The sequence below is a fragment of the Symsagittifera roscoffensis genome, chromosome 3 (assembly GCF_963678635.1).
Source record: "Symsagittifera roscoffensis chromosome 3, txSymRosc1.1, whole genome shotgun sequence".
Taxonomy (NCBI): Eukaryota; Metazoa; Xenacoelomorpha; order Acoela; family Convolutidae; genus Symsagittifera; species Symsagittifera roscoffensis.
In genome coordinates this window covers 72,395,473-72,418,572 of record NC_087064.1, presented here as the reverse complement: position 1 = coordinate 72,418,572, position 23,100 = coordinate 72,395,473, and the positions used below count along the sequence as shown (strand labels likewise).

The following is a 23,100-nucleotide window of genomic DNA, read 5'->3' as shown; positions in this document are numbered from 1 at the left end:
TCAAATATGTATCAATTCCGAGTACTGTTCACTAGGGATGAAATACTTATTTTCGAAATCTTTTTTATAGAACTTTAAATGTGTTTTTGAAGCGATCAAATCAGTATAAGTTAAGCCCGCAGATAAAAATGTTTTGAAAATCATAATCATAAAACATTTATTTTCTAAAAATGGACATATTGAACGTAGAAATAAAGAATCTTGGTTAAATTATTCACACTTTGCTAAATTTCAACAGCAAAAAAAATAAGACAAGTTTTTCTCGACACATGTAATCCGAATTACGTCCAATATGAGGTGATGTTACAATAGGTGGCAATTTTGAGTATAGTGCATGTATTAAACTTCAGAACTATAATGCATAATATAGTCATTTCATTTTTCATCACTTGTACTAAGACTAAAATAAGTTTTGTAAATACATTACTCTGTCAAATGAAATGCTAATTTTTAAACTAGCGTAAAACGCACCTCCGGTACTCATGATAAACCGCATATATTGGAAATACGATCTGCATTCTTTGAGTGTGCTTTGACAGCATCCAACTACAGGGTTCGTAATTACAAATTTTGCAAAAATTTTATTCAAGTTTTTTATACAAATTTTGAAGAACCATAAAATTTTGTGAAGTTTTATATAAGTTCTTCGAAAAATTTAAAATGAACTAAGAAACGTCACATCTGGGAAGCTAAAAGAAATTGAGCAGTCGCATTTGGACGCAAGATTAACAACTCCTGAGAGTACTCTTACGGTACCCAACTACAACGTTGGGAAATTCAAATTTTGAGAAACTTCACCTTAAGTTTTCTAAAAAGATGTATTTTGTTTTGAAAACCAGAAAAAATTTCAAATCTCAAAAACTACCAAGATTTGAGCAGTCATATTTGGAGGCAAGATTTGCAACCCCATGAGAGTACTCTCACAGATTTCAATAACAGGATTGAGATTTTCAAAATTTTGTAATTTTTTAACATCTAATTTTTTTTTTGAAAATTTCGAAGAAAAACATAAAAAACGTCATATTTCGAAAACTACAAGGATTTGAGCAGTCATATTTGGAGGCAAAAACCGCAACTCCTGAGAGCACTCTGACAGAGCCTCACCACCGAGATGGGAATATCAAATTTTGTGCATTTTTTTATATCTAAATTTTCTGAAATTTTTTTTAAATCCTAAAAAAAAGTCATATCTCGAAAACTACAACGATTTGAGCAGCCATAATTAGAGGCAAGATTCGCAACCCCTGAGAGTACCCTCACAAAGTCCAACAACAGGACTGAGATCTTCAACTAAGTTTTTGAAAAATTTTTGAAAAAAACATAAAAAACGTCATATCTCGAAAAACTACAAGGATTTGGTTATTCATATATGGAGGCCAGAATCGAAAAACCTGGAAAAAACTCTGACAACATCCAACGTTTGGGTTGCTAATTACAAACTTGATGAAAAAAATTGAATTTAAACGGGAAAACCGAAAAAAAACCTTAACCATTGCAATATACGATATAGCTTAAGCGTGAAAAAATTCTTTTGTTAAAGATGCAAAAAATACGTTGAAAAAGCTTAAACATGGCGAGATAGTGAATCCCGCATTTAAATTTATAATAGATAAAAATTTTGACAGAATAAAGTTTTAAAAAAAAATAGGAGACGGGTAGACAAACACAATCAAATTAATTTAAAAAAGCAGGTATACAGACAGACAGACAGACAGACAGACAGACTTAATTTGGCCTCGAAACAAATGACTGAAAAATTAACGACCTTGCCGAAAACTAAATGAAAAATTTTCTTAAGCATTGCAATATATGATATAGCTTAAACATGAAAAAACTCTTTCGTTAAACATGCAAAATTATTATGCTTAAACATGGGAGATAGCTGTCACTAGCATTTAAATATAGTATAGATAGATATAGATATAGGTAGATAAATAGATAATGTGCGAAGTACAAAAAAAGCGATCCAGCTATTGAAATTGAACCTACCACCTATTGTAATATATCACCCAATATGATTATAATAATACCACACTGTAGATCTTAAAAAGCTCCAGTTTCCACAACATTTCTTATTTTGTCATCTACAACCGTTATTTATCATCTAAAGCCATTGTTTCTTTAGGCTTTTTTCCTTTCCCGCCACCTGCAAATTTTTTAGAGTAAAGTTTCTGTTCACCTTGTCGGATTGTTATAAAATTTGGCATACGGACTAATTAGGCCATGACATACATATTTGGTCTTCATACTCAACCTTTTAAAACCAATCGTTGCATCATGAAATCGATGCTTACGTGAGGTGGATTTTGCCATCTACAACCGATAGGACCTTAGACGACAAAACGTAATTTATAAAAACGACAAAAACGTAATTTAAAAACTGTGACAAAAATGTTATGTTCACGAGAAAATGTCAGCCAAATGTAACTTTTTCGCAAATTTCAAATTTTGAGACAGAGATAAAGCGAAGCTTCGGAACACTTGCGATACACTCAAACATAGCACAAAAACGAAAAAAAAATAATTTTGAAAAAAAAACTGATATACTACACTTAACACATCTTTGTCTTGATTGGTCTTTAAAAAGTTCATTTAAGAAAAACAGTCCAAGTAAGACAAAAAACAATTGAACGATAAACTAGTATCAAAACTGAACTTACCAAGCGGTAAGAAAACCGGCATCTCTTGATGAAACCCACATTGAGCAGAAAAAAATTGTTTTCAACCTCGAAACTGAAAACAATTTTTTAAGTCCCCCTCAAAGTACTTAGATACTACTTTTTTGCTCATCAAACGACTCCAAATGAGGCCACTACGCCGTTATATTATAAGCCAAAATCTTTTAAGCAAAATAAAGAACCTCAGTTAAACAGAAAAAACTAACCTCAGTTTAACAGAAAAAATTGAAGGACTTTTTCTGAATTTCGGGGAAATGTTATCTCATAATGAAGCTAACCTTCAATCCATTTCGAAGAAATGATCAATTTCAATGAAACCTTTTGAAGAAATTACCAAGTTTTCTCTAGTCGATCTGGTTTTATGAAAAAAGTGTTGAGCTTCAATGTGAGATTTTTTTTTTCAATTTTTTTGTGCTTAACTTAGGTTCATTGGCAATTTTCGAAATGTTTTTGGCTATGTTTTTTTCCGCTCGGATAGATTTTTCTAAATTCAACTCAGAAGCCTAAAAAACAGAATCCACTTTGGAACATAAAAGACATTCACACATTTTCGCACGATTTCCGAAGTCTTAATATTAATTAATTTTCCTTTTAGCAAATGAATTTGAAATGAACTTGAAAAGATCTCGAAAGTCAAACCTCAAAAAATAAATATTGGCGTGATCAATTTCTAAGACTCTCCCGTAAAAATCACGAATTATATATGTGTCTTCACATCTTTCTTTGACGCTTTCGAAAACAATGAGAAATTAAAATGCAGACAAGCTCAAAACTTAATTGTTAGTTGACTAAAATACAGATTTGAGAAAGACCATCATTTTTAGTTATCAACAGGAAAAAGCCTAAAATCCGGTTGCAACACTCTTGCTTATCGCAAAATTAACAACTCCAATACTCATAAATTCACCAAATTTTCAGGACTAATTTATACTCTTGACATTCATGAAAAACTTTTAAAAAAATGGAACATAAAATTCAATTTCAGAAAAACTGCGTTAAATAAGCTTTCATTTACAGAGCAAGCGTCTGCTAAGCAGACAATACTTGGGTAGATGCCTGTCGAGTCAGAAAAAAATAACCAATGGATGTCGTACACTTTTCACTTTTATCACCCTGAAAGACTCAAAATAATAAAATTAACTTGAGAAAAACTTACCAATTATGGTAAAAAATCCATAAATAAAAAAAAATGGCATGACTTGTGGTTAAAGCCGACAAAATGAGCAAAAACATGAAAGTCCCAAAACTCATTTTTTTCTACAAAATATTCAACCTCATACATACTCTGAAAAAAACATAAGCCTCATTATCTCAAGAACAAGTCAAAAAAATTCTGGAAGTTGTTTAATCCGAAGTAAGTTTCTTACAGATGTGTAAGAAAAATTGTTTACGGGGAATAAAGCTACTACGGGATTTTTAAGTGAATCAATGAGATGCGTAAAAGACTAATGCTGGCTCACCTTCAATATTGATCGTGATTACGAAAAGAAAAAAATAAATACTCGAATATAATTAGCTCGTAGAAATTGAGCGTGAGATAGCGCGCTGATTCAAGTGTCTAATTCAAGCTTAGACGGTTATGTTTCTCCAAAACTGAGCATTGAATTTAGTAGCTCTTTATGTTTTTCAGAAATGTTTTGATTTGTAATTTAAAAAAATGGATGTTTTCATAACATCCGCAGCATAACTCAAACATCGAGCCCGCCTAAGTAGAATAGTGGGCCTGGATAAAGTTTAGAACGTTTCTCGAAAAAACTTGAAATATGAAAAATTCTAATTTCTAATTACAAGGCACTTGTTCTTGCAACTTTTAAAAAAGATTCATAGCGTTAAGCAAGCAAAAAAAATAACCATAAGTTCCTTTCTCAATACCAAATAAAACGATTGTGGTAAGCAATATGGTTTTGATTAGGATAGCAAAATTTCATTATTTTACACTTAATAGGACAGCTTTCCGCTTTTTTAGAGAGCAATTTCTATCGAAACCATATAGCAGAAACTTGATATGCTAATTTCAAACGTGAAACCACCAAACAATACTAATTCTGGAAGGTTAAAAAATCAAAAAACTCGGTCTTAACTGAGCAACGGTAAACAAATGCACCTTCATAACACTGCAATAAAGCGCGAACATCTGAAATACAAATTTCTAAAAAAATAATGGATTTCAATCAAATGTACCCTACTTCATGTGCTGAAATCATGTGCTCGAAACAAGGGATTAAAATTGCTACAACTTGTAATAGGGTGTCTTATAATGAACACATTTTTCACAAATTTGAAAATACTGGAGCTATAAAAACTTTTGTGATCAGCTGGAAAAACTCTGAATTAAAATCTCCTGATGAAACTAAAAAAACTCGCAGCACCCCAAAAACCAATCAATGCACTGATTAAAGTTAAAGACAAGCTCAATTTGCATTTTTGTATCTGCAGAGCTTAAGCTTCCTACCACTAGTTATTACAAAGAGGCGAGACTAAACTTTGCAAATACAAGCGTAAAAATAACAAAAAATGTTCCTAAAGATTGCAACAATGAAATAAGAGAGCTAAAAGTAAGTCTTGAAAACAGAACTTTTGTTGTGTGCCGGAACCGAACCCCGACCAGCAGGTTAAGAGTCTCAAGCCGTCGCATCTGCACTCTTTTTGCTTTGCGAGTTGGGTTTAAAACATTAACTAAATAAAATTAAATCCAATTCGACTATTAAAAGTTACAAAATCATAACAATCATATTTCCCAACACAGAGATGAAGCTGCACTTCGCAAACAAATAATAAAACTATCTAACTTTTACCCTTTTTAAAATAAAATTTAAAACGAGCTAAAACTTTAGGATTGTCCTGGAATCGAACGCCCCCAGGTTATTAAGTCTCACCTCGTCACATCTGCGCCATGGTCATTTGACAGTCGTAAAATGCTAGCTATCAAAATAGCCGACACAACAGATACTCTGTAAATGCCAATGCCACGCCAACAACGTGACTTAATGAAAACTTTTATCGGTTGGGTTGGAAAAAAAGTTAAGTTCATAATATGACACTACTCTCTCTTGAGCAAAAAAGAAGCTTTACCGGATATTTTCGAGATGCAGCACAATAGTTCAGAAGATGCCAAAATTCCAGTCCCCACCCGACCTTCTGCCTCTCAAGAGCCGAGTCCAAAATGAAATTTTGTAAAATGCCGGCTATTAGATCGATTTGTAAATTTTTCAAATGAATACTCTTACCTTTACGAAAATGTTATGCTATTCTACGCTAACAACGGCGCACAGAAAATTCGGCCAAAGACAATTCGGCCAAAGACAATTCAGCCAATTTGAAATTCAGACAATTCAGCCAGAACTATAAAGACAATTCAGCCAGTTTTACAAAACGCTAGATTCGGAAGAAAAAAAATTGGAATTGGAGTTATTTCTCGGTTTAAGGTCGCCGGTGGGCGCGCTACGCGCGCGTCGCGGCGATAACCGGCTCTAAATTTCGTATAGAGTCCTACCCTTTGGTGGCAAGCTCGCAACACGTTGGCTCGACTGCGGCGGTCACAATTATTGGCTGAATTGTCTTTGGCTGGATTGTCTGCATAATTTTGGCTGAATTGTCTGAATTTCAAATCGGCTGAATTGTCTGTGGCCGAATTGTCTGGACGCGGCTAACAACAGAAGTAAACATTGATAATTTCTGACGTCTTAGAAAATTTGGGTTACTAAAATAGAAATGCACGTCTGTTCGGCTGTGTTGTGCAATTACCCTAATAAATTGTTTTCTCAAATAACCAGCACATTAACTAGATACTTTTAATTTTAAAAATAATTTATTCTATTCTAATACTGATACGCTTTATGATAAATAATACGAATATTCAACGCATAATTTTAATAATACTTTGCTACCGAGGTAAACTACGACAATGAAAAGCTTATTAGTAAAAATGCTGGTGGTACATAAACCATCCAAAGTATCATCTATCCGAAAATACGTAACTGTTATGAGATAGTTATGTAACAATTATAGTTATTATTATAGTTATAGCATATAGTTATTACAAATATCTTATACTAGTCTACTTATAATATCTACTAATACTAGTCTACTAACAATTTTTGATTAATTAATTATTACTAATGAATATAGAGGCGAACTTATTGACTCCTCTACCGCCCTTCCCATTGTAAAGTAATTTAAGAAAACTCAGCAAGAAATGGTCGAAGAAAAATATATGAGCAAGAAACTCCGACTAATTCCACCCTAAGCTTGATATTCGACTGAAATGCATTCAATTACTTAAAAGACGAGCGAAAAAATCATTCTAAATACCATAGAAAGAAAAAAATCTAAAAACCATTATTTAAGATCTGACAGCTTTCAAATTTGCTGTTTTTAAGATCTGACACCTTTCTGCTTTCAAATCTGACAAAAATGAAAAACAGAACAAACTTCATTTTACCGGAGCCAAAACAATTTACATCATTTAAGCATGGCGAGCTAGCTGGCAAATGAACACGAAAACAAGGTGAAAAACCTGAAAAAAGACAATTACCAAAATTCTGGTATCAAGGTTTAGCTCGAATGAAACTCATTTTATAAGAATCATGCCGAGAAGGACAAATGTCGGCCATATAGATTTAAACCAATATTTAGAAAGCGGTGACTAAGCCAACACTATTTGAGCAGCCAGCTCCGATGTGCTAAGAATCTGAGCATATATTAATATTGAAAATCGAACTTCATGAGTCCCCTTCACCAAAAAAATAAATTTATTGACCAAACAATGACGCAGTAAGAAGCTAATATACCAAAATAACATATTTAAGCTGTGCCCTTTTAAGCTGGGCAAACACTCAATTAAAAAAAGAGCTAACAGACAGTTGGAAAAGTGTAAAAGAAGAAAACCAAAAATATGATTGAAAATTTTTGATTAATTTTCATATTTCGAAAAAAATACCAGGTTAGCTCTTTCATTTTCGATTGGCACCTTTATTGGAAAAAATATTATATTTACAGAAAACTGTATCAAGGTATTTTTTATTCAGCTGCTTGAAATTCTGAAATTCAACACCATTGAAACTAGACTTCATTCACTTCTACTATTCGACGATGGAGTTTGCGTTTATTTAACAAAGGAAACGAATTGAAATTTAATAGAAACCAAAAATCAAACCGCAAAAAAATCAAATTTAACTGATCAAATTTTGAGACTTTTCCTTGAAAAAAAAAGATAAAAACCTATATAAGTGACGGTGACTTCGGTCTTTTACACTTAAAAAGGGAAATTAACAAAGCCAAGGTTAACAATTTTTCAACCAAGATTTTAAAAAATCGACAAGAACGGGTACTTAAAAGGCAATCTTGTTCAAAGCACATCTGTTGGACTAAACTTCTAACAGAGGACCGCGGGAGATAAGTTGTGCGAACAAAGTTGTTCACAGAAAAAATCGTATTTAGAAAATAGTAGAAGAGCTGAACATAGTTGCTAAGCAAAATAATTCAACACTTCGCTTGGCAATTAGAAATATAGAAAAAACCTAGTAAGCTGTTTCTTGTTGTTTGTCGGGAGAACGTAGAAAAAAGCATGATGTTTCTGATATGCATTCTAAATTAAGTTGCATAAATTTATAAAATCATAATTAGGCATTAAATAATCAAAACTGAATACAAAATAAAAATGACAGTTTCAAGACAACTTCGGAAGCAACATCAAACGACTCTTAATTGTCCATCATATTTCATTTGGGCAGCTCGCAAGGGCGATTGATTCTTCAATTGATCAATGTAGAGAGGAATTAATGCTTCTAGGGAATTTGGGTCTGTCCGATTAATCGGTGGGAAGTTTTCGGGATACTCAGGAGTTCTCAACTAGGATCTCTAACTGCATTTTGAGATTGTCATTTCTGTCGAGGTACGACTGAAATCAAACACTCAATATATTATGACGACATAGCGAAGTACTTGAGGCTACTGCTATTTCGAATCATCAACCGAGTCCTTAATTATATTCGGTAGACTAGCATTACTTGCCTGGATTTTGTTGACTAATTCTTTTCTCTTGGATTTCGGCTCCGGCATACTGCTGGGAATGTCCTGTACAATCATGTTTCATTATATCCCTTTCAGTAAAAGTATCCATTATGAAAAAATTTTTATTCCAAGGGCGCCAAACTGTAACAAGATTAGACAGTTGGTGTTCACGTAGCACAGGAAGTTCCGACCACATTAAAAAAACTAACATTTTTTTTCAAATTTGTGTCTTTTTTGGTGTGTGCTCTCATGAAAGGACAAAGACGAAAGCTCAAAACATTAGTAATAAATAAGCCATATTGAACAACAGTTTTCTTTGAGGTTTGCCACTCAAGCGCTAAAGGAGCTTTAAAAACTAAATTTTCATGCTCCTCAAGCAAACACATTCCTGATTGTTTGTGGAACCTAATTTTACTTGGAAAAAAGTAAAAAAAAACAAGGACAGCCGGTTACTGTGCAAGTAGCACAGAATGTTCCGACCATAGTCTTCAAAAAAACTGCAAAATAGTTTCTTATGCGTGGTGTGATCAAAGGATCTGACGTGAAACTATAATTTTGGCATATTCGACAATCATAGTAAAATAGGCAAACAGGACAACAGCTTTTGATGGAAATGACTAGAAATTTTTTTTAAAATTTTTTTTGCAGAATTTGTTTTTTTAATTTTGAGGTTTTTGATTCCAAAAATGGCATTTTAAAACTCCAAAAACTAATTTGACTCGAGTAAACTTAGAATTAATTACAAATAAGCTATTGTAAACGGCTTAAAATAAGACGAAAAATCAAAAATTTCCAATCAGTTTTTCTCGATACTAGAAAAAAAATTTCGAAATTTTTTTGGGGTTCGAATCACGACTGAAAGGGTTTTCATATGATATATTATTCAACCCAGTCCGATGATTTTTTGTGGTACCTGATCTTGCGTGGAAAACAAAAAACTAAAAAACCCGATTACCAAGTTCCTCCCCATTTCCATTGGTCGGAACAATAATTACTCAGTAAATGATGTAATTAAAATAAGATAACCCAACTTTTTCATTCTTACCAGAGCATCCATAGACTCTAATAGTTTCATATATGCGTCTGCGTTTCCCAACAGCATTCGCTTTATTGTATCGGGGCCTTCGGCAACCAGACCCTGTAAAACAACATACGATATACAACTCCACAACCCAGCATTCAATCGTTATTTCCCAAAAAATTAGGAGCTGGATACCATCCCAAATTTTACATGTAATTTTGACAGTTTCCAAGATCATCTGCCACAACCTTTTTGTAACTAAAATTTCAACAGTTCTACCAAAGCATCCTTTTAGTCAGATATTAGCCACTCAGACTTTTAGTCAGATATTAGTCTTCTTTTCTGAGCATCAGAAGTAACCTCTTTTCATGGCTCAAAATAGTCCAATAGAAGAACGAGAGCTCAATTAAACTCACCCTTTGTACGTTGGCGATCTTCTGCTCGATTTCGTTGAGGTCCTCTGCTAACGCCTCGCTCTTCACATGCACTGTCTTGAGACGTTCTAGAGTACTGGCCTCCACTGGCGACTTAGAGGGCTACAATCAAATAACAATTTTAAAACGAAGATACGGCTACAGTTGAATAAAGATACCAAAAACGTTCAACTAGAGTGCCCAGTTGCTGTGCAAGTAGCACAGAGTGTTCCATTCCGGTTTTGACTGATTCTTTGATGTGATTGATTTGTGATATAACATCATTTAGAAAATGAACAAAATTAAAAAAAACCGCATCTCGAATTTCAAAAAAAGATGGCCTTCGATTTTCATGAACAATTAATGATTGACACTTTTTTGATTAAAAAAATAACCTAATTTGAGAAAAGTGTAATGATAGGTAAAATTTTTATTCCTCTGGGAAATCTCAAAATTTAAAACCTCTTTCAAAACTGGAAGTCAATCACGTTTTCCGTGACCTTTTGACTTTTGCTGTTCGATAGTGGAGTTTGCCTTCCCTTCAACAGAAAACTTGAAGTTTGCTTTAAAAAGTCAAAATTCAAACGGCAAAATTTGAATTTGAGAGCAGATTAACAACAAAAAATCGGTGTTTGCAAAAAAAAACAGAATATTCAATCAAAAAATTGCTTATCAATTCAAAAGAGTATTTTTACTTTTATAAGGTCACAGAAAACTACAAATTCGCCTTATCTTTTACAAAATCGAAGCTATTATGAATCTCTCGTGTGTTTTTGTGCGAGGAATTTTTTATTCTACTCCTGATAATGGGTAAAACCAAAATATCAAATTTTGTATAGTGACAAAGATCTATCGTAAGCAAAACATGGTCTAAAAATAATAACATTAGGCCAACTATTCAAGGTAAACAAAAATAAATAAAGGCAAAACATGGAAAACTAGAAACGTATAAGGTTATTTTGCATTTCAATTCTTTTACAAAGAGAACATGCATCTGCAACTTCTCTTTGTAATTAATTTATGCGACTTTAAATTAATTTCACCTTAAAGTAAAGCACCTAAAATAGAGGTAACCAAAATTTCAAGAGTACCGAAATTGAGACAATTGTTAAAAATCAAATTAGTAGTTTTCTTGCAATTTGGGGGCAAGTACAGCTCTTCATTGTTCGGTACAATTAGAAAGAAAGTTAATTTCTCTCACTCATTCCAGTCCTGTGCAAATCAAACACAGAAAAAATATGACATATTTTGAAACTGAAACAGCTTTTTTTTATACTTGTGTAGAAAACAAGAGCAGCCGGTCGATGCGCAAATATTGAAAAAAGTTGATGAGCTTAAAATTGATGATACTTTTGATGTTGTTACGCTTAGGGTTGATGAGCTACAAGATGGAAGCAAAGAAAATTCCGACCGCATTCATAAAAAACACTTAGTTTAAAAAAAATTTTGTCGCTTTTCATGCGTGGTGTGATGAGAAGAATTAGATGACAGACAAAAAATTACGACAGAGGCGGAGCGGAGCTTCGCATCATTCGCGACACAACAGAAACATGAAAAAACATGAGACGAAAAAAATGAAATAATAAAAAACAAATTTTAAAATTTCCTGTCTCGATAGAATTCCACACTAGGAAAATATACCATATATTTGAATTTAAATTAGCAGCGGAACAAAGCTTACGAAGAAAAACGTAGCCGACAATCTTTGAGCAGACAAATTGAGGGAAAAAAATATCAGTTCCCCCTGAAACTACATTGAACAACACTTGCACTTGCAACTACGATGAAAGTTGCTTCAAGCAGAAGCAAAATCAGGATGTGGCACCTGAACCGACAAAACGAAAGTCCGACAATACACTTTTTACAGAAAATCAATTGCATTCATTCTGATTCAAGTTATTCGGACAAAACGGACAAAGTTTGAGATTTCAACGGCTGTTTTCTCGACAAAGTTTTAGAAAGATAAGAACTCAAAAACCTGTATAGCAGAATATATTTTTGGTTGATAGCCAAAAAAAAGATCCTTTAAATTATATAAAAATCAAAATAATTAGCTAAAATAAATTTCAAACGTTTTGCGCAAATTTTTCGAAGTTTTACCCTTCTAGTACTTAGTTGGGGTGTGTAAGAGGCTTCTTTTGATATAAATTTCTCATCATACAACTTCGTAGTTTCAGCGTAATTCTTGATTAACTTTTAAAAAAGCCAAAATGACCCTTTTTTGGGGAAAAATTTTGATTGCAAATTTTGAAAAAAAAATGCTCTATATCAATTCTTGAGGAATTCTAAGCAATTTTTGTTCTCTTCACTCTTTGTCTAATCCTTACCCAATTTGAGAAAAACGCGTTTAAAATTTCAAATTTTGTTCGTTGTGTCCGGTTAATTTAAATCAGGGATCAACCGTACAATTTCCCCCCTTATCCATTTAGGGGGGATAAATAACTGGTTTTTCATATATCGACCTTGAGGGCATACTAAATTGAGCTAATACGTCAAAAAAAGTCAAAAATAACTATGTATAATGATTTAGTGAATTAACAGTATAAAATAGGGGTCTTTTCGGTTATACCCCCCCCCCCTTAAATGAACAAAAAAATTGGCAATTCAAATTTTGAGTTGAAATTGAAAGCTCGAAAGCGAGTGAAACTAAATACCACTCGCGTGCAATAAGCAGCAGCTCGATTAGGAAACCTAGTGATAAATTTGACATACTTTTGTTTCCTAATCGAGCAGCTGCTAATTAGCAGAATCAATTTTCAAAATTAATACGTGGCAAGCGGGTAGATTCTACGGTAGGCCACTTAGGGGGGGGGGGGGGGGGAGATTGTACGGTTGATCCTAAATCAGCACTGTACATGCTGAAAATAACAAGGTCTGTCCGGGACTCGAACCGCAGACATTAGACGGCAAAGGCGTTACCTCTAGGCCAACTAAGAATGTTTTCGATTATAACCTCGCTCGCATTACTCGCTCAAAATTAGACTCCAAACGCAAAAACTCGGTCGTCGGAACAAAAACCATTAAATGAATTTGTCAATTAAGAGACTAACCTTCGAGCCCATGATTACCATAACTCTCGAGTTGTTCCTTATTCCATAACTGAATAGTGTAGCGTCCAAATCCAGCAGCGATTTACCTTAAACACAGATTTCACTAAAAATTAATTCACTTCATCTTTAAACTGTCCAATTTCTCATAGCATCTGTCACAATGAAAATAAAATAAGTTTTTCCTTACTTTTCCAATTGTTTCAAGGTTTCTTCGAATTAAAATAGGAGTATAGACAGGATAATTTTTCTAGTTTCAATGCGCTACTTATTTCATTACAAAAAATTTTGCGTACTGAAGAAGCGTAAATATTTCGCTGCTCTAATTAAAAACTGACGGGTCTTTTATGTTATACGGCCTAAAAACTAGACTTTTCGCCATTTTGAAAATTTGTTCATCATGCGCAAATTTGATTGGTTTAAACTAACACCCCCGAAAGCATCTCCACGTTTTCAATAAAAGCAGAATCTCAATATACAGACTTCTTTAATCTCAACACCACTACAACAACAACACTTGGAAAACAGACAACGACAATCTACAACTCAACAATCGGATGTACAAGAGCCTTCTCTCCACTGCCTTCACTACACCGTGCACACAACTGCCCCAGGAAAGCACTCTTTTTCAAGAGTCATAAGTCGGCCGATAAAGCCTATATAAAGGTGCTATTCGAACCAAGTCCCAAACCGGCACTTGCAAACCCAACGGTGCGCAGCCAACCTGGGTTCTGACTTGGATCGGTCGCAGTCCTGATTGACTTTTTGTCCCAAGAAAACAAGATATCTGTGTTGGTGCCGGCTCTCGGACAGGAGATAGTGTCACGGCCGCAGATCTAGAAGTTGGTTGGTCCCTATAACACCCTAGTCTAAGCAACACATTGCGAAAGCAGTGCTAGCATTCTAGGAGGCAGAGATACGTTGCGACCGGGTCTGCGATTGCTTACTTGGACAACCTCTACTCTGTCGTTATTGTTGGACCTACCAAGAGTAACCCGACGGAAGAGGGTCTAGAGTGAAAAAGAAAGTGCCCAGAAGGACGAAGAGGGTGCAAGAAGAAGGGCTACCAAGAGTAACCCGACGAAAAAGAGCCTAGAGGGAAGAAGAAAGTGCCCAGAAGGACAAAGAGGGTGCAAGAAGAAGAAAGTACTAGACGAAGAGGGTGCAAGAAGGAGCATTCCTGCTCACATAGTGAGCGAAGAAACCCCCCCCCCCCCCCCCACAATGCCATCATCCCTTAACTCCCAAATGGCATCAGCAATCGAAAACTACGACCAAAGCGATGACGAATCTAATTCCGAGTTAATAATCGAAGGAAGCCTGACACCAACAAGCAATGATCAAGAAAAGGCCTCGCCTCAAAGGCAACTGACAATGGGACCAAACCAAGATCAACATGCTGATTACATCACAGTAAAACGAAAGCAGTTCAAGAATGTGCCCTAAGGGCAACCGACAATGCATTCAGAAAACTGGCAAGGAAATCTTGATGACGCTTCGCCTAAAAGGCAACCGACAATGGAGCAAAGTCAAGCAACTAATCGAAAGCGCAAAGCGGAAGAATCACAAGCTCAAAGCAACAAAAGACTAAATATCACGAACATTATCTACATAAGCTTTGCAAAGACAAAATTCCAAGCCGAATGACTTTCACCAAATCAATACGTAACCTGACTAAAGTACAATATCCTGGTCAAACCAGGGACCTCAAAACTGGCCTAGGCTATTCAATCAAGCCTGAATCGCCTCAAATTGCCCAAATTAGCACCCAAGCCAACCTCGAAGTCCTGTTTCCCGACACAGAAGTAAAAATCGGAGGCAGACAACACAAGACAAACCAACCCAAGAAGAAACAAACTTCCAGCTTTGTTATCTCAAGAGTCAGTGAACAACTCAGCGAAGCTGACATCCAATCTGAACTTGAGGAGATCAACAACATCAAGGTAGCAAAGCTCTTCCGAATCCAAAGCAGAAGCCTAGACAAGCCAACACAACTCATCAGAGTTTTCACAGATGATGACCTCGCCTGCAGAAAGGCAATCGACAATGGGGTCTACATCTGCAACGAACTGAAACGATGCGAAGCATCCAAAACAGAACCACGAGTAACACAGTGTTACAAATGCCAAAATTTCGGCCACATGGCCATTAACTGTCCGAACCAGCAACGATGCCTCAGATGTGGCGACAACCACGCAGTCAGAGACTGCAAAATTCCAAAGCAGCAAGTTAAATGCATCAACTGCAGAGGCGAACACCCGGCGCAGTACAAAGATTGCCCGGTTTACAAGACAGCTCAAGTCGAAGCCCAAAAAGCACAACCAAAAGTGCAAAGCTACGCTCAAGTAGTCAAACCACAACCAACCACAACCGTAGTCAAACCACAACCAACCACAACCGAAACACAACCAACCAAGAGCAAAGAGGACATACAGCAGTTCATAAGAAACTGTTGAAACTACAATAGCCGATCAAGTCGAAAAAGCAGTGCAGAAAGCCATGGACGAAAAGATAACCGATGCAATCACCACAGCCGTCGCTAGATCATGTGAGAAAATTAACGAAACAGTCAGCAATGCAGTTAAAACTCAATTCGAGAAAAAAGATTACACTGAACTGTTAACATCAAATATCAAAGCAAAACAAAATACAAAAACACACAGAGAAGCAAGCAGCAGCAGACATAGTAACTCCCGAAATCAAAACAACAACAATAAACCAAAATGAATAGACTCAAGATAGCACAACTCAACTGCAGAAGTATAAACAAGCACAAACTGGAGATCCAAGATCTTCTAGCGAAACACAACATCACTATAGTCTGCTTCAACGAAACAAAAACCAAATATCCACCAAAACTACAAAACTTTAACCTTGCAGCAGCAATCTGTGACAGTGTCACAGGCTCGGCAATTTACATCAGAGACAACATACAGTACCAAGTACTGGAACAAGCACAACACATAAACCAAAACCACAGAGAATGCAGAAAAGTATGCGAGACGATCAAGATCAACACAATGGGTATCACTGTAACAAGTGTTTACCTTAGCCCAAACGCAGAGATAGAGAACGTGACTTTCAATGGAAAAGATCCAAAACACATCATCGTTGGAGACTTCAACGCACAGATCAAATCTGTCAACCCAAAAGCAAGAGCAACCAACAGCAACGGAAGAGTTGTAGACGCTCTCATGCACAACTACTTCATCTTGAACGGTTCCGAACCAACACACCAAAGTGACTCAGTCCTAGACTTACACTTTGCATCACCAAAAATGGCTTGCCTATGCACGAACTTTGAAGTGTCAGACACAACACCAAGCGATCACTACATGACAATTGCAGAGTACGAACTAACTGTTCCAAAGAGAACATGCACAAAACCAAACTGGCGAAAATTCAGAGGCACAGTAACGAACTACAAGTTCAACCCTGACTCAATCAAAACTGACGAAGGTCTAGCTCGAGAAGCTGACCAGATAGCCAAACACACTGACAAGTGCTACAAGGCAGCCTAAAAGAACACAAGCACCAATTCACGAACCCACAACTAGTCGAACTAGTCAGAAACAAACACAAACTTGAACGACAAAAACAAAAGATGAGACGATATGACCAACAAGACACCAGTGACTACAAAGACCTGTGTACAAAGCTAAACAAAACAAAGAAAGACATCAGACAGCTAAAACAGACAGTAGAAGGAGAAGACCAACTCAAACTACTCAGTGAAATGAACAAAGCACCAACACAACAGAATTTCTGGAAAGCAGTAAAAAAGCTCACAGGCACAAGACCTAAACGAACGAGTCAACTGAAAATGACAAATCAAGACGCTGCGAACCACTTCGCTAAGATGCTCAAAGCAAACATGACGACAAATATAACAAACTCTCAGGCAGCTCTAACGCATGAACAGGAAGTACATGACAAGGTGTCCCAGGCGAAAATCCAAGATTTTCAACTGGAACAGACAGGTTTTGCACAAACAGAGATTAGCTTAAAGCAACTCAAAGACGTGATCAAGCACAGAAAGAGCACTGCCCCAGGACAAGACAAAGTTAGCTACAAAGCGATGAAAAACCTGCCCAACAACGTACTAGAAGTACTAAGACAAATCATAGTACAATCGCTGAGAAGTGGCTCGTTCCTCTAGGCTGGAAACAAGCGACAGTATCAATGTTACCAAAACCCGAGAAAGACCACAAAGATCCCAAGAACTATAGACCACTCTCACTTACAAGCTGTATCGGGAAGATTTGCGAGTGTTTTGTCAAAGAGCAGCTGCTAGTACACTGCGAAGATCACGACATCTTCGGACACTTTCAAAGTGCATACCGAAGCGAACGATACACCACCGACAATTTACTCTGTCTAACAGAGACAATCTATAATGAGAATAACTGGAAGCAACCCGTTGCAGCAGCATTTCTGGACGTGCAACGAGCTTTTGACTCTGTATGGCACGAAGGCTTATACTACAGACTACTAGAAATCAACTGTCCGAAGTGGATTGTAAAATGGACCAAGAGTTTTTTGACAGACCGAGAGTTAACAGTAGTATACCACCAAGCCAAAGCCGACAGTTTCACACCCAGTGCAGGAGTACCACAAGGAAGTGTAATCAGTCCAATTCTTTTCAACATCTATGTAAGCAAACCAGATGCAGGTCTAACAACAATATCACAATATGCCGACGACATAGCAATTTACACAAGTTCAAATACAAGCAAGAATGCAACACACAGACTACAAGGTGGTCTAAATAAACTTGAAGCATGGTGCCAGAAATGGAAGATAGACGTGAACCCGGAGAAGACGAACTTTATACTTTTTACAAGACACAAGAAGAATGACTGCAAATTAATGCTACAGAACGAAGAGATCGAACCATCAACAACCACTAAATTTCTGGGAATTACATTAAATGATAACCTGACATGGAAAGACTATCTACAAAGAATTGAAGACAAATCGACAAGGAAAATCAATTTTCTACTAGTACTACGAGCCAAAGGCATCAAATCCAAAGTCTTAAAGTTTTTGTACCAATCAACAATTCTACCAGTATTCACATACGCATCACCTTCGTGGGTAAACGCATCTACAAGGCACTTACAAAGATTACAGAACAGAGCACTAAAAATAGCCTACCATCTACCAGTAACAACACCAACAGACGAAGTACATAAAATCACCAGGATGAAGACGATTCAAGAAGAACTAACAAGACTAAACTCAAATTACCTCAAAAGAGCTGCACAGACAAACCCCAAGATACAAGAACTAATCCGAGACACTCTACAACAATCAACAGACACATACGCACACAGACTCACACCAATACAAGCAATTTTCCAACAACACCTTTCCGCAAGATGAACAACACCCGGAAGTTAACAGCTTAAAGAGCAGCTGGTCTGCTTCAGAAGCTTAATTGGTCACAGACCAACACATACTTATCATATACAGACTTCTTTAATCTCAATAAATGACTTCTTCAACTCTTCAAAATTTTCATTATTGTGACATTTCAGTAGATTTTCACTCCATTCCTTCAATAAAAGAAAAACGCATCGTAGTAAGCAAGCCCCCGCCAGCTCTATGACATGGTCCGTGTGATGTCAATCATAACATAAACTCATATTGTATGTTTTAAATTTGCCATAAGAGTAATCAGAGAAATAGATCGGACATTCGTCCTATTTACATTGTCCTATTTACACTGAACATTTTTCATCTAATTAAGAAATAAGATATTTTTAAGGAGTCCGACATTTTTAGTTTAAGTGACGGGAGGATCTAGGCTTTTCTCGGTCCTTTCGTTCGTCGATAAATCGTCTCGACTTCTTCAGTGGTGAATCTACGATCTTCTCGAGGGGGCGGCTTCTAAAAACTTTTTTTTTGTAAACTTTGCCGATCTTTTATTCTTAAGGTTGGCCAAATTGATTTTCCGAGCTCTCTGCTGTTTTTGAGAACTTTGCACAGTTTTGACAAAAAAAATAGCTTTCTTAGCGCGCGATCCCCCTCAAAGTTAGTCTATATTGGCACCAAAGGTGCATTTAGAAAAACTTCAGAGGCAGTCGGCCTAAATACAGTAGCAGCGAATGGGGGTCACCTTGGGCGATGAGGGGGTCAAAACCCCGAGGGGTCAACAGACCCCCGAAAACTGCCCCTGGTGTAAGTATATTTGCCTTTGAATATGATGCGTTGACTGTCTGTGGGAATGCAGCACACTTTCTCGATGAGGAGGGCCAAGTCACTCAAGAGGTGGGGCTGGGAGGAAGACTTCTGGGGGAGGATCACTCGGTGCTCCTCGGGGCCTACAACAGCACACGACACCACTCACTCACTCTTCTTAATTAACACTACTGGATCTGACTACGAGAATGACTATGAAGAACAACTTCGCATTCATCAACTTCGAAAGAATTAGACACTGAATAAGTTCGCTTTCATTATCATAATCACTTTATACTCATCCAGTCTGAAAAAGACAGCAGACAGGTTAGAGAAGAAACGAAAAGATGTAGAGAGACAGGTTATGAAAGAAGCAACAGTTATGTTATATGGAGATAGCCATAAAATGCTGTCACCGGTAACCAAAGCATGAGCACTCCGCATGCTTCCAAACTCCTTGAAGTGCCGCGCATTGACTTCAGATCTATTTTTCGAAGTATACAGCGCAGAAGTATACAGCGCTATTCTAGATATTTTCATCGCATAGTTATTTGACCTGGTTCAAGATATAAATAGAACGTTTTTACGTAATATCCAGTCAACAACTTTAATGGTGCCAAATTAACACACATAGGCGAAGCGGAGTTTCAAAAACAGCTCAAACATAGCAGTGCAAGCTGAAGAGAAGACAAGAGTCAATGAACGCAACTACACAAAAAATACTTTCAGAGACAAAACATAGATGACCTGAAAGCTCTTTGAAATTCTAGAAAAATTTATGATGGAAACTTTTCTGATAAAAAAAGCCAATTAGGAAAAACTGGATATAAGTTAACTTTTTATTCCATTGAGAAAATTGGAAAGTAAATTCCACTATCGAAATTAGAAGTCGATCACGTTTTTTGTGACCCTTTACACTATTTTAGTTCGATGAAGGAATTTGCCTTTATTTTAAGAAAAGGAAAAAAAAGTTGAAGTGCAAAACAAAATCAAATTAGAGCCTGGATAATGTTCAAGACATTTCCTGAAAAACTATCACGACCTATATAAGAGCCTAAGCTACGTTCATCCGACTCTTAAAAATTACTTAGAAAAATTCATATTTTTGTATCGACACAGTCGCCAAACATAATCATCAGTGTTAAATAAGCATTCAGTATTGTTTAACGAGCGGCCACTAAGACGGCAACACTTGAAAAGACAACCGCTTAGCAAAAAAAGTCAGTTTTTTGAGCTACTAAATTTCAAAATTTGAAGTTTAACAACCTTCAACTCCTGATAACAAAAACTGCGTAAATTTTTTCCCTTCAAACGACAAAAGACTGTTTTTTTCTGTTTTGAACTAATTTTATTATTACTGAAAGTCGTTCTTTCACTTATGATATATTGGCTTAGTTAGCTTAAGTGAAAGAACGACTTTCAGTAATAATAAAATTAGTTCAAAACAGAAAAAAATTCAGTGTATTGTAATATACGCTGGTGAAAAATTACCAAACAATCGACCGTCTGATTATTCAAAGTTTACCAGTAAAAGTTTTCGAATTACCGAAGTATCAAAAACTCAAGGTCCCGCCGAGATTAGAACCCCATATTTGAGGATCCCAGGGCACGCTCGTTATCACTAGACCATATAAAAAGAAGCCTTGAAGGTGTTTGGGTTCCATAATAACACATCAATTTCTGACATACTTGTAGGGCAAGTTTTTTCGGGAAAAAAGTATAATTCCCGATTACACGTCACTTGCTCCCATAAGAGAAAAAAATTGACGACAAAAATAGCATTGCCAGCAGATAGTTGGAAAATTCTCAAAAATTGTGATTTTTCAAAGCATTTCACAAATTTTGATTTTTTCAAATTTCGATTTGGAAAAAAATACAGCACATTAAAGCTCTTTGAATTTCCAAAATCATTTATGATTGACAATATTTTTCACACAGAGGCGAAGCAGAGCTTCGCACCAATTGCAATGCAACTCAAACATAGAACCTCACCTGGCAGGAAGAGAAAAGGCGAAAGGCACTGAGTCACTACCAATTCGAAAAAAATATCAGGCAAATAATTTGCAAGTTTTTATCGAGTGAAATTCAATTTGGCTCTTTTTCCTCCCCCCCCCCTCCACCAGCGAAATTTGACTAGTAAAAATTAGTTCACATTATCGAAAAAAAACTATCAAAAAAACTTCATTATTTAATTTTGATGGAGCGCACTGAGAGCGGGAAACTAATCATACAGATAGAAACTGATTTTAGAAAAAAAAATTCAAATTATCCTTTCAAAATGAATTCTTCATTTCCAAAAATCTCCAAATGAAAGGTATGCAGGGCTCAAAAACAAAATTTCCAAGCTCGGATAAACCCTGAAACTCACCAAATCCAGCATTTTATAGATTAGGTTCCTAACCCTAAGGTACATGATTTTCACGTGCAAAACAAAAAAAAACATCCAAATCCAGCGTATTCAAATTAAAAGCGCTGACGTCTTAAAATGCAATTTCTTCATTCGATGAATTCAGGATAACAGTTTCAGGACAAAAAACTAGCTTCGTATTCCCACGTATTTGAACTTTTTTTTTACTATATTTTGCTGATTAAAGAATTCTTAAGCATCAAGCAGCAGATGCTAAAGAGTATAGCTGAAAACTAGAAGAAAGATCTGGATAGATGACAGCTACTTATAATGGACGTCATACTGGTGATTATGATGTATGTACCATATTTGATCAAGATGTTCTTGTGTTCTCCTCCGTGTATTTCTTCTGCCATGTGTCACTCAATTACAGCCTCCAGTAACTTTTTCCACCTGATTAAAATCAACTGTGTAAGAAACGATAAGTTATGTCAGAGGTAACAACATCCACTTGAATTAAGTTCATATACTCTGAAAACAAATCACGGTGAAAACATAGTTAACTCAAAATTAGAGTAGACTGAATTATCTCAACCAACAGGAACAGGCTTTTTAATTTTATCGTTCTAAGATTCAACGAAAACAAATTATTATTATTTTCATATTCATCGTCTAATCAATTTGTACCACAATACACACCGAATTTAATCCAACAAAAAAAACAGAGGCGATGAGGTTGTACAATTAAGAAAGAAAAGCAACCAAACAGCGCTAACAGCTGTTTCGAGAAAAAAGGGATAGCAACACCGAAATTTAAATCTGACTTCTTCTATGCTAAATTTAGAAGTAAAAAAGGATAGCCGATTACTGTGCAAGTAGTACAGAATGTTCCGACCAGTCTTACAAACTACACTAGTTTTTTACCAATTAGTGTCTTTTTTTTGTGTGATGTGTTTTTTGTGTGATGTGTTTTTTTCGTGTGATGTGAGAAAAGGAGCTGAATGTAAAATTAGAGATTCGGCATATTCGACAGTCATAGTGAACTTAGCAAAATGAAAAACAATTGTAGAAAAAAGACTAGTAGAACAAAAAAATCAAAAAGTTTGCATTTTTTTGTTGTTTTTTTGAATTTTTTATTCCAAAAAAGCGCTAAAATTCTCAAAAAAACTAACTTTACTCCAGTAAAACTAAGTTGTAAGCTTTTAAGCCATTAAAATAGGAAGCTATTGTAAGCTGCTCGTTCGCTCGACTTCAAACGAAAAAATCAAAAACTACTAGCCATTTTTTTTTGCAACATTGAAAAAATATAAAAGCTTTAATATGATATAACACGCAACTCTCTCCGATGACTATTTGTGGTAGCTGCTTTCGCGTGTAACACTAAAAAAGAACAAACGTA

General features: G+C 35.8%; 1 protein-coding gene across 1 annotated transcript; it reads right to left on the bottom strand.

Moving 5' to 3' along the window:
* Nucleotides 1-8,255: 8,255 nt before the first annotated feature.
* On the bottom strand, nucleotides 8,256-22,228 carry LOC134842526 (uncharacterized). The gene is made up of 7 exons (XM_063858908.1): nucleotides 22,066-22,228; nucleotides 19,369-19,497; nucleotides 13,175-13,260; nucleotides 10,128-10,247; nucleotides 9,736-9,828; nucleotides 8,691-8,753; nucleotides 8,256-8,577 (listed from the first exon to the last, which is right to left on the bottom strand). The coding sequence occupies exons 1-7, from the start codon at nucleotides 22,115-22,117 to the stop codon at nucleotides 8,515-8,517; spliced, it is 606 nt and encodes a 201-aa protein (XP_063714978.1). The 5' UTR covers nucleotides 22,118-22,228; the 3' UTR covers nucleotides 8,256-8,514.
* Nucleotides 22,229-23,100: the final 872 nt, after the last annotated feature.